This window comes from Megalobrama amblycephala, linkage group LG12, assembly GCF_018812025.1.
Source record: "Megalobrama amblycephala isolate DHTTF-2021 linkage group LG12, ASM1881202v1, whole genome shotgun sequence".
Classification (NCBI taxonomy): domain Eukaryota; kingdom Metazoa; phylum Chordata; class Actinopteri; order Cypriniformes; family Xenocyprididae; genus Megalobrama; species Megalobrama amblycephala.
The window spans coordinates 13,570,721-13,583,698 of NC_063055.1; the positions used below are offsets into that span (position 1 = coordinate 13,570,721).

The 12,978-nt window shown below is 35.7% G+C and overlaps 1 protein-coding gene across 3 annotated transcripts in view; it reads left to right on the plus strand.

Annotated features, from left to right (window-relative positions):
- The window catches only part of nfic (nuclear factor I/C), a 131,691-nt gene that overhangs the window by 4,922 nt on the left and 113,791 nt on the right, over positions 1-12,978 (plus strand). The window contains exon 1 of one of the 3 annotated variants that reach the window (XM_048208882.1): positions 12,304-12,904. The exons of the other annotated variants lie outside the window; for them this stretch is intronic. Coding sequence (XP_048064839.1) covers positions 12,902-12,904 — 3 coding nt within the window. The 5' untranslated portion in view covers positions 12,304-12,901. Of the gene's footprint in view, positions 1-12,303; positions 12,905-12,978 lie in introns of those variants that run through there. 3 annotated transcript variants of the gene reach the window in all.

Sequence of the window (12,978 nt, forward strand, 5' to 3'; positions counted from 1 at the left end):
TTTTGACGTAAAACCTGGAAGCGCTGCGCTGTGTGTACAACATCAACAGCCTAACAGACTGACAAGGAAGAGAAGAAATTGTTGAATAAAGTCGTAATTTTTGTTTGTTTTTGCGTTTTGTTATTCTCGTCGCTTCATAAAATTAAGGTTGAAACACTGTAGTCACATGGACTATTTTAACAATGTTTTTACTAACTTTCTGGGCCTTTAAAGTGGTTTATAGAGGGGTCAGAGAGCTCTCGGATTTCATCAAAAAGATCTTAATTTGTGTTCTGAATATGAACGAAGTTCTTACGGGTTTGGAACGACATGAGAGTGAATAATTAATGACATAATTTTCATTTTTGGGTGAACTTACCCTTTATATGTATAATTTACTCACCCTCACGTTGTTCCAAAACCATATTATTGACTTGTTAAAGAGAAGAAAAAAAATCAAAGGAGCTCTACAAATTACAAAAAGTCATTATTCATGAATCATCTTCCCCTTCACTGTAACTCTCAGTTCTCATTTGTATGATTTGAATATGCTCATATGTATGTGCATGCAAGACATACAGGTTTAGAATGATATGAGTGTGAATAAATGAAAACAGAATTTTAATTGTTGATCTATCCTATTAATTCAGCTCATTTTGACAGCTCAGTTCTGCTCATAAGTTTACATACCCCATGCTGAATATGCAAGAAAATATTATAAGAGGATCATAAAAAAATGCATCCTGAATAGCAACACTTTTCATTACTTAACAGATGTTTACATATAATCCACAGAACAAAATACCTGAATTTACACTTGTGAACCAGTTAACAGTGCTTTTCTTCAGAAAAATCCTCCAGGTCCTTCACATTCTTTGGTTTTCTAGCATCTTCTGCATATTTGAACCCTTTAGTGACTGTATGGCTTTGAGATCCATTTTCTCACACTGAGAACAACTGAGCGACTCGTATACAAATATTACACAAGCTGAAAACGATTCTCAAGGCAGCAAGAGTTTTCTTTCTTATTTTTTCATTTAGCACTACCTTTCAGAAGCTACATAAGATATTTTCCCCCAAAGACAATTTACCATCTAATTCCAGGTCTTAAAGCACATTCTGCAAGGGGTATGTAAATTTATGAGCAGAACTGTAACTGCTGCAGCTGTATCGCAACTAAATGAAGTCTTAATGCCTCACAATTAAACATTTCCTGTCATGCCAAATGGATCTTAAAGCTTTAGTGCTTATCTCTTAATGAATGCAGAGCAGAGGCACTGAAAAAGCAATCTTTTGGCCCCGGATAATCCACCACCTTAAAAAAGGAAAATATTTTGTTTTGCATTTTGCATGCCAGTTGTATAATCCTGACACCATCTGTGAGAGGGGATCTTCAGCTGCATGTGATGTTGTGTTTACTCTCTCAGCCTTTTGGTCATCCCTTTCAATGCTTTGCTATAGTACCCACACTATCTACTTGATTCAACACAAAGTTCATAATTTTTAGATACTTTGAACTGTACAGTACATGAGGTTTAAGAATCAACCTCTGAAAAATCCATACCACTAATATGAATACTAGGAGACACATGTATTTATATGGTCGTTACAGCCCTAATCATTTGTAAGGTTCTTAAATACAGCATATTTATCTGATCAACACATTTGTTACATCAGCCTCATGTTTAACACATTTATGAGAACTTCATAATAATAATATTTTTTTTTAAAAAAGAAACCATATTAGTCATTCTTTGTCAAATGGTGCATAGATATATAATTCTGTTTAGGCTGAAATATTACATGTCACCACAAGGGGAGACAAAGTGTTGCTTTTTGGTTCATCTGGTGTAGTTATGTTAGCTATTTCTCCAGATTTCAGGGAATGGGGAAAATATGTGTTTTACTTAAATAACCAGTCTTAGGTTAATTTAAATAATTAATAAGTAGGACATGTCATTGTATTTATTGTTTGATTTTACCCATGTATTACTTTTCATCAATATTTATTATTTTATTCTGTGTATAATACATACACTATGACTGCACCACAGGTACTTTCCATAATTTTTTTTTTTTTGTTGTTGTTGTCACACATTATTCTTTTGTTTTATTCATAACAAATCCAACCAATCTACTCCATCCAAGGCACCCAGTAACTGGATAGAGTCCCAACCCTAAACACTGCAGCTTCAAGCCAAACCTCATGCATCATCTTTGTAGTTCTGTAAACATGCGGCATGTAACATTGTTTATCTGTGTTGGAAAATGGAATTAAGCTTTGAGGTGTGTCCAAAACTGAAATACAAAGCACATGAAAATGATTCATATAGTTGGGATAAAGCACAACACCACAGATACACATCTGTAAAGGGTCAAACATCTCATATTGCTTTCTTTTTTTTATGTTTTCCATGATTGAAGCTTAACCACAATTGAACAGAATGTTTGTGTGACGTAAAGCTGTTAGGTCATAATAACAATTTACATTTTATTAGAATTGAGTAGCTGCTATGGACTTGAACTTAGACAGCCAATCAGGACTAGAGTTTTCTTTTTATGTATTTTTTAAAGGTGCCCTCGAATGAAAAATTGAATTTATCTTGGCATAGTTGAATAACAAGAGTTCATTACATGGAAAAGACATACAGTGAGTCTCAAACCCCATTGCTTCCTCTTTCTTATGTAAATCTCATTTGTTTAAAAGACTTCCGGAAAACACGCGGATCTCAACATAACACCGACTGTTACGTAACAGTCGGGATCATTAATATGTACGGCCCAAATATTTGCATATATGCCAGCCCATGTTCGAGCATTAGAAAAGGAAAGGCAGTATTAAGCAAGAACAACAGCGAAAAATGACAGATGGAGCAATAATAACTGACATGATCCATGATAGCATGATATTTTTAGTGATATTTGTAAATTGTCTTTCTAAATGTTTCGTTAGCATGTTGCTAATGTACTGTTAAATGAGGTTAAAGTTACCATCGTTTCTTACTGTATTCACGGAGACAAGAGCCGTCGCTATTTTCATTTTTAAACACTTGCCGTCTGTATAATGCATAAACACAACTTCATTCTTTATAAATCTCTCCAACAGTGTAGCATTAGCCGTTAGCCACGGATCACAGCCTCAAACTCATAGAGAATCAAATGTAAACATCAAAATAAATACTATACCCACATAATTCGAAGCATGCATACAGCATGCATGACGAACATCTTGTAAAGATCAATTTGAGAGTTATAATAGCTGTGTGAACTTTGTAAATGCGCTGTAATATAGTCGAGAGCTCGTGTGGCAGGGGGCACGCGATTTAAAGGGGTGGCGCGCTGGAAAAATCAGTGTATAGTTAATGATGCCCCAAAATAGGCAGTTAAAAAAATTAATTAAAAAACATCTATGGGGTATTTTGAGCTGAAACTTCACAGACACATTCAGGAGACACCTTAGACTTATATTACATCTTGTGAAAAAACATTCTTGGGCACCTTTAAGTCAAATAGCTCATTTCAAAAGTTAATCAGTTAGCACATTTTTAGCTTGCAATGCTATCACAACATCTACATAGTTTTCCAGAGGTTTTTTTTGCACAAGCCATCTTGCACATACTAGTGTATAATCTTTAAAGGATATGTTTGTAACCAGTTAAATATGTTAAATATGCTTAATGCAATATTGTTCATCCAAAATTAAAATCATTTACTCACCCTTTGTGTCATTCCAAACATGTATGATTTTTTTTTTTTTTTTTTTTGTAACATGAAGAATTTAAAAAAGTATTTTCCCCCCCTATATACGATAAAAATAAAACAATGAAGACAACATTGACAACTGACTTTGATTGTATGGACAAAAAACAGTTCTTCAGGAACTTCATACAAGTTTGGAACGACACAAGGCTGAGTAAATCATGACAATATATTTTGAGTGAACTATCCCTTTAAAGGGTTAGTTCACATGCGTTACTCACCCTCATGTCATGTTGCTCCAAACCCGTAAGACTTTCATTCATCTTCAGAACACAAATTAAGATCTTTTTAATGAAATCTGAGAGTTTTCTGTCCCTCCACTGACAGCCTACACAATACCATTTTCAAGCCCCAGAAAGATAGTAAAGACATTATATAAGTAATCCAGGTGATGCGAGTAGGCTACTTTGTTTCTGCAAAACAAACAAACAAACAAACAAACAAAAAAACCCCGTAATTTTTAATCTCCAATGCATGAACCCCAAAATGAAAATTCTGTCATTAATTACTCACCGTCATGTAATGTCGTTCCAAACCCGTAAGACTTTCGTTCCTCTTCGGAACACAAATGAAGATCTTTTTGATGAAACCTGACAGCATTCTGTCCCTTCATAGACTGCCTTTGCAACTTGATATTTGACACTTCAGAAAGTTCATAAAGAGATCAAACTCCAACGGTTTAGTCCAAATTTTCTGAAGAGACTCGATCGCTTTTTATGATGAACAGAACTAGGGCTGGGCGATATATCACATGCTATTGTCACGCGCATTTCGTCAGTAAAGCCGGTTCCCTGATTACCGCGAAATCGCCATCACCTGCTTTCAAATGGAGCGCCATTTAATAGACAGAGCCGTAGTTCACTGACAAGCTACGCAATATCGCGTTCATTATCGAAGGCGATTCATCTGCGATAATGAACGCGATATTGCGTAGCTTGTCAGTGAACTACGGCTCTGTCTATTAAATGGCGTTCCATTTGAAAGCAGGTGATGGCGATTTCGCGGTAATCAGGGAACCGGCTTTACTGACGAAATGCGCGTGACAATCGCATGCGATCTATCGCCCAGCCCTAAACAGAACTTAGCGCTCCGTGCTGCCGCTTCTCTTTAACTGAGGCGCTAATACAGCAATCTGTCACGCCACATTTAACAGCGCCAAAACGGTATTTATTTTTTTTAATTTCATAATAAGAATGACGTGATTTGAAATCTGAGACTTTGCTTCATATCAAAAGTAACAGAGCACAAAGATTATTGTGATTTATTGGATGGGAGGCGCTACATATTCTGCTCACTGATCAACTGAAAACAGACTAGACTATTTGATTCTTGGGATTTAAGAATCGGTTATCGGTTCGTAAAAATAAGAAATCAATATTTTTTACCCGGCCCTAATTATTATTATTATTATATGTGCAAACAAAGCACTCTTGTCACTTCATAAAACTGAGATTAAACCACTGGTGTCACTTGGATTACTTTAATGATGTCTTTACTACCTTTCTGGAGCTTGAAAAGTAGTTGCGTAGGCTGTCAATGGAGGGACAGAAAGCTCTCAGATTTCATTAAAAAGATCTTCATTTGTGTTCCGAAGATAAACGAACGACTTACGGATTTGGAACGACATGATGGTGAGTAATTAATGACAACATTTTCAGTTTTGGGTGAACTAACCCTTTAAGCATCTTAACAAAGTATGCAAAAGCATAATGATAGCCTACTATTCACATGCTATTATAGGTCAGGCTTAAAATGAAACCATCAGTTTCATACAATATGTAGCAGGAGGTCCCTGCTTCATCTGTTTATCCAGTAAGGGCCCCTCAGCTATGAAAAGGAAAACTTGAAAAAGGTTGATTTTAATTCCTATAATTGTCAGTTTTATTCTGACTCCCATACCAAGCCATTTTCATGACTCAAATATCAGCAGCTAATCTCTTCTAAATGTAATATATATCATTCAATTAATGAAGAGATCATTAGTGATAGCTGCTTTGCTGTAGAATATGTGCACTTGTCCTAAGGTCTTGACATGTGCTAACTAATCTGCATGTAATTAGAGTTCTTGGACTCTGCTGCGGGGTGCCGGGTCATTAGCTTATCACAGCATAATCACTAGCAAATTACTGCGGTGTAATCATTTTCTAATAGCCATTATGGCGTCCCGCAGAGGATTTGGTGATTAATTTCTAACATTATGCAAATGGTGGATATTTGATGCTGAGCAAAGCTCTTTTCTCAGCATCAGACTGTCTTGTTCATGGCTGCTCCATGAACCATGAATCATGTCATCATGGTAGCATCTACTATGGATCCATGTATTAACTCTGTCAATTAAGGCTGGAGGTTTTACCATCAGCTTTGTGTACACCATTGATTACTTTTCTGGAGCTTATGTATGTTGGGCTTTGCCGTGAAATGAGTACACTGACTATCTACACATTGGCTGCTTTCCCATTCTCAACAATAGCACTTTATAAAATCTAGTGTGAATGGAATTGCACAACCTGTAGTAATCATTGTGTACCACCCCACCCGATCACACCATCCCCCTTTAAATTGTACAATTTGACCTCTGCATAGTGTAATGCTGGACAAAATACAAATAAAAACACACAAACTGCACAGTTTGCAGATATTTCAGTTTGCAATATTTATTTTCATGGGGTCTCAATCATTTTAAGTCACCATAAAAAGAAAATGGACAATTCTTGTTTTTTTGGATTATTGAAGTATTTATTGCTCTGGCGCGAGGGCGGGACAACTTGTCACTCACATGACCTCAGAGCAATAGCAAACGTTAACGATCCAATCAGTTCCCGAGTGACAAAATCAAGTCCCGCCCTACATTTTTTCTTGTTTGAGAAGCCATTACACCCAAAATATACATCACAATAGGGAAGAAAATTCGAACACATCTTCTGTTTCAAGCCGACTTTAAGGTTGTCTTGCGCTTTCAGGTTGTTTTTATGTTTTATGTTTTAAAAAATCACTAAGCTAAAGAATTTCATGATATATTTGTGCAAATAAAGATACTTAGGCCTACATTTTGTCGGCGTACTGTCCAATACGGATCCTATAAAAAAGAATGTGAAGCTACGTCACGCCGCATTGCATGCTGGGGTGGCACTGCCATTTTAAGAGGGTCGTCCTTTGCTACTGATGCTGAAATGAATACCGATACCTGCTTACCTTTAATTTAAATATTCACATTCTTCATGGTATTCTTCTTCGGGATTGCCTTGCAAATAGCACTGGAGCCCTCTATTGGTCACGTAAATTTGTGGGCCAACCCGGAAGTTAGTTAAACATAGGCTTTTGGTTTATCGCAGAAAAATAAGCTCTGTCATCAACAAAAGTTTATGATACTTGTACGTTTTGTCCATCAAGATAATTTTCACAAATTAACACAACTTTTATGAATTTTGAAGCCTAAATACAATCGTTAGAAGTAAAAAGCCTCTGTAGTAGCCTCTGTAGTAGCCACTTGTTAGCAACCGCCTTTTTCATGACATGTAACAATTTAAAAAAATAATCAGTGGGGTTATACTGACATACTTTATGTCATAGAATAAAACGTGTAAGTGTCTTGAGCTTGTGTTCACCACATACCTTATTTCAGCCATTTAACCAAAAACCCATTGACTTCGGGACGATGGAACCGGAAGTGCTAAAATGCTAACTCCTTTCTGGGTTTTGGCCTACAAGTCACGATTACAGTAACCAAGCAGAAAAATCAAAGACTAGAGTCGAAATTATAGTATAGAAATTTTAGAAGTCTTCATTAATCCACAGGAGCCAACCGACCCTAGTGACATTGAATGTTTTAGTACTGCAAGATGGCGGCGCCCTTGCCCTATAACAAAAATTAGAGTAGAAATCCATTTACTAAATAATGTTAATTTGACTGACTGCTTCATTTCCATTTTAATATGGGTTATTTAATACTGTTGATATGGCTTCTCCTCGCGATATCTGTTTGCGAGCACTTATTTAGCACACTAAATATAGGCTCCTGAAATATTGTTTAAATGTATATGGGCTATGTGTAAAAAGAATACATACTTTTAATACAGCATTAACATGTTTTACTCCCCTCATTTGCACTGTGAAAATGTACCATTTATTAAAATGTGCACTGAGAGTGAGGCTGCCTTGATTTGAACCGCTTGTTTTTTATAGAATTGCTTGGCTTACGCCTGAAGGTGACTGTAATATACCAAAAATGATCCAAAATGGGAAAATTATGCACAATTTGCACTTAGTAAGCATTCAGATGGCAAGAACAGTGAAAGAAAAGTTGTTCCTCTTTGAGAAGAAGGTGCAAAGTCTTGGCAGTGGATTGCATGCCTTGGATCTGTGTCTTGAGAGAGAGTTTCCAGACGCTTTCCCCTCCCCCTCTCATTTTGCAGTAGTTTGGAAAAGTGAAGCCGTATTGGAGACTCGGATTTGCCTTGGGCAGTATATATGCGTCTCTGTGGAGCAGGCCAATCATGCATTACATCCACATGTGATTTCATGACATAGAAACAGCCACAACAAGGCAAAGTCCACATGTGCTAAAAGTCTTGACTGCAACTACAATGATGCCATTTGAGGAGGGGGAAGAGAATAAAGATATATAATATGACATGCTAGATCTGCAAGGCACTTAACAGCAGTTAAATAGGAAATTAACCAGCCATTAGATGTATTTTAGACTGGTATTACTTTAAAAAGAAATAAGAATTGTAATAAGTATTGTAGCTGAGATGCATATTTAGGCTTCAACAGATCCACACTTTATTTATGGTACACTGCAGTATTTCCATCTCACCACTAGTAGGAGTATGACACTGTTTTACTCACTGAACACTGAACATAGAGACAGTAATTGATACCTAGTACTCACTGTACAGTCTTTTGTACACTAGAGACCTCATCTGTAATATTGCCTGAACCCACTGTTCCAGCTCTACATACATAGCCAAAATGATATCACGGTTTCTTTTTTTTTAAATAAAAAGGAGCAATTTATAATTTCTTGCTATTTCATATATGACTTGTCTGTATAGATAGATAACGTAAATCCACCCTACAGAATCAGGATCAATCAAAATAATAAGGATTAGCTAAATATAATTTTGGTAAACATCTGTCTATGATCTTTGGAACGCTTTCCACAAAACAATATCACAACCGTTTTTGCTCTGCCCTCTTAAGGATGTCCCCTTTTACAGTATGTGTCAGAACGATTACTTACCCGCAGGCTGTTTTTTTTAGAGATTATGTTCTTACGTGCTTGGATGAGTTAAGAGGCTAAAAACAGACCAAACACGTTTCCACCAAACATTTTATAAGATGGTTTATACGACATATGATCTATTAACTCTCACATATTAACAAAACAAACCTGTGCAGTTCATTTAGGAATTTTTGAATGTTTACTTTATGATTTATCCTGATACAAACAGAGGAAAGAGAAGGGGTTGAGTCCTTTGATCTCTTGGTGTTTCTCTAATGAACCGTTTAGTAATGCTCCCCAAGTGTCCAAGCCAGCTTTATACCTGTCCTGTATACAACAATACACCACAACACAGTTCACATATTATACATGGGTTAATCTGCTATTTGTGATCTCAATAAAAATAAATTACATTGGCATCTGGCATATATTGGTGTACTTGTATATATTTGTTTAGAAGTAAATAATACAATTACCATTCTTGCAAAAAATTAGAATATAATTTCATTATACATTCTTGTTGTAGGAGCATTACACTTTCACTTCTATTTAAAACTTTACACTTTCACTTTGAAGGGATGATTTTGCACCTGTGGGCAGTTTACTCAGCAAACCTGGTATCTGCCCTGCTGTGGCAAGTGCTCTTTTATGCAGTGTTCCACACTTCTCTGGATTAAATGCCTGTTCTTTGTCTTTCAGGTGCTTTCAGGTTTGACAGTGAAAAATGAATAGTCAATTTGTATGTCAGCAAGTTTCATATTTTGTGTGTGGGATGTATGTGTTTCTCTTTGTTTAAAAGCCTGTACATGTGCCTTGTGTGTGTTCTTACCATATATAAAGTTACAACTTGAAATTGTATGTGCTCTAGTAGTCATAACAATATACTGCACTGCGTACATAAGGCTAGATTGTAATTTACGCAGTCATCGGAAGATCAGCCCCGATTTTTTTTTTCTTCAGTACATTTACAATAAGCCAAAATGTCGTTTAGATCTATAAATAAAGTTAAAATATTTAAGAGAAAATCTGTTTGTTTTCATAGAGAGGAGCAGAAAAAACTCATAAGTTATTTAGTGGGTGAAACAAAAGCGTTTGCATGCATGGGGAATGAAGCGACCCAAGTCCGAAGGATCCAAAATACGCGACTGCATTCAAAGTTGCCAACAAATACACGAGGACATGTGGATTTTGGAGTCTTGTTTTAAAAGGGCAAAACTTTTTTAGATTCTTTTAAAAAAAAAACATGTAACATGTAAAAAAAATTAACAGAGCTTATATAGGTAGCATCTATATTTATTTATTTATTTATTTATAGATTTACCATGCGGAAGAATTTTTTTTTTTTTTTTAAATTAAGGAATAAAGTAAAAGTAAAATAAAATGTATTTTATTTAGCCTATTTAGGAAAGAATAATTATGCCAACAGAAAACTATACCATACTATTTCATTTGAGTTAAAATATTAAATTATATAAATAAACGCTTGAAGTTAAAGTTATAAATAATGTAATTACAGATATTTTTCTTTTCATATCTGAACTTAACTGTGCTTGAAAGTTTGCACCTATATAGGAAAATTATACAAATGAAGCTTCATTCTTCATTTTAGTAAATTATGCTTATAATAAGGGCAAATAATAGCCCTAATAATTTAAAAAAAAAAAAAATAAAAAAATCGCGCTTTTCAAAATATAACAAATGAATCAATTTCCTTTTTGATATTTTATTTCTTTTAATAAGGATAAAAAGGTCATTTACTGACCAAAACTTCCACATTGACCCACTGCGACTTTTTTTTTTTTTTATTAATCTTGTATATATTAATTGTATAAAATCTTCACTAAGATAGGCTATTTCTCAAAAAAAAAAAAAAAAAAAAAAAAAAAGCCTACCAAATGAAGGGAAGGATAAGCAAATATTTTGCTGGCATAGAAGTTTAATGAACTCACGATTTTACGCTATTGGGCTTTTTCATAGAAAGTGCGGCCTACATGTGCAGTACACAAATAGTAAATCTTATTTAATAGTGTATTTAACGTTGTCGGCGCTTCAGCCTTGCTTTTCATCTTCCTCGAAAAAGCTGCAACAGCTTCATGAACAATCAAAAGTTTAACCGCTCGAGTTCCTCATCGGTCAGAGCCAAGAATGATAATAGCTTATAGTTTACATAGACCTGCAGTGGGTTACTTTTAAATTTTCAATTTAAATTTGACTAAACATTGTAGTTAAAGTAGGTAGTCATTCTGAAACTTTATTCCTTGTTATGACATTTCAGTATACATTTCTGCATGCAAGCCTAAATCGTACCTTACAAAGACAACTAATTCTTCCTAGGCCTGCTTGTCTTTTAGTTTATTTATGCTCTGAATGCCCAAGGCGTCTTGTGACCCTTTGAGATGGGAGTAAGAGTCATGTAAGGACACTTCAGTTGACTGAGCACTAATGACTTAAAATAGCCTAGATGAAACGCAACAAGTGATACTGACAACACGGGCACGACAAAGGCTATAATGAACATGGTTAATTTTAACTCGTTCATAGTAAAAAAAAAAAAAAAACATGAGGTTGATTATTTTGTTCTTTTTCATGTAAAGTTAGACACACACGCCCAAAGAGATGTCCACACAAAACAAACGCACACGCGCGCTTTACGCACCTACACTGAGACAATTTTTTTATTTTTTTTTTATTGATAGCTATATTGTTTATCTTGGACACAGGGTTGGCACAACTCTCCAGTCAGGTTTTGAAGTTATTGGAACACTTTGTGTTTGTTCTGTCATCACTGGTTTAACATTCTTAGCCTTGCATCCCTGTATGGGCCAATGACAAATAAGGATAAGTTCTAAAGTTATAGAAAAAGAAGAAATATTTTTAAAATCTACTTTAAAATACATGTAGGCTACCAAGTTCTGTGTGTCCATGCTAATTTCATGATTTTTTTGAAAGTCTATACAATTTTCTAATTTGTTTAACCATCATGTAAAAAAGTAGCCTATAGCTACTTGAACCTATAGGCTACACTTGAGTGACATAACTTAACAATAAACAACTTATTTATTATTTTTTTTTCAAGGTTTTTCTTTTTATTTATTTACTTAACAAATGTAATACATTTTTCTGTCAAGCATCTTCAGAGAATTTTAGAATTACTCCTGAACTGACCTGAACAGAAAATGAAGACATGATCGTCATTTTTGCATTGACGGATGTATTGCAGTCATTTTATGCATTGCTTTTTTTTATGTATTTCTGAATAACTTGTGACAAAAACGAGCTTCACGTCATTGACCCATATATAAAGTAGCCTATACACACACATAAACTACGCCATCAAGTGCGGTTCTTCTAAGCGAGTTGCTCCGCTGCACACACACACTGACACACACACACACTCACGCCACCCCCGTATTTCATCAATTCCTTCTCCGCGAGGACCGTAAGATGTGTGTATGGAGCTCAGAACACCATTGCCATTCGTGTTGTAAGAAACAAAAGAACAGAAGAGGCATTGATTCCTCTCTATACACAACAAGGACATCTATGCGTGCTGCATGTGCAATGCTGCAAAGCTATGAGACCGACGATTCAGCACTGTAAATTAAAGATACACGACCAAAACAACAGCCAGCACCTTCAGCCAGTGCACACTGCAGCAAGCCGTGCATTACTGTAAAATCTGTATTTTGTCCTTCTGTACCTTTATAACGAGGATTTCGGATCGGACGAGGCTCGAAGACTTCGCGTGGGACGTTTTGTATTTGGTCAGTGTCCGTGTTTATTTCTCCCATCCGAAGAGCACGGATTACTTCTTTGCGAAGATAAATGGATACGGAGTTATAAAAGCACCCGACGAGATGACCAAGCGTTGAACTGCAGAACTACAAAAGCCTCGAAGCTGTAACTTTTTGGGGGGGAGGTTGGCAGTTTCGCTTCGAAATGGTACGTTAACAAATCAGTTTCATCATTATTGTGTCGTTGCTCCAAAAGACGAAGGAGATCACGAGTTGTGCACT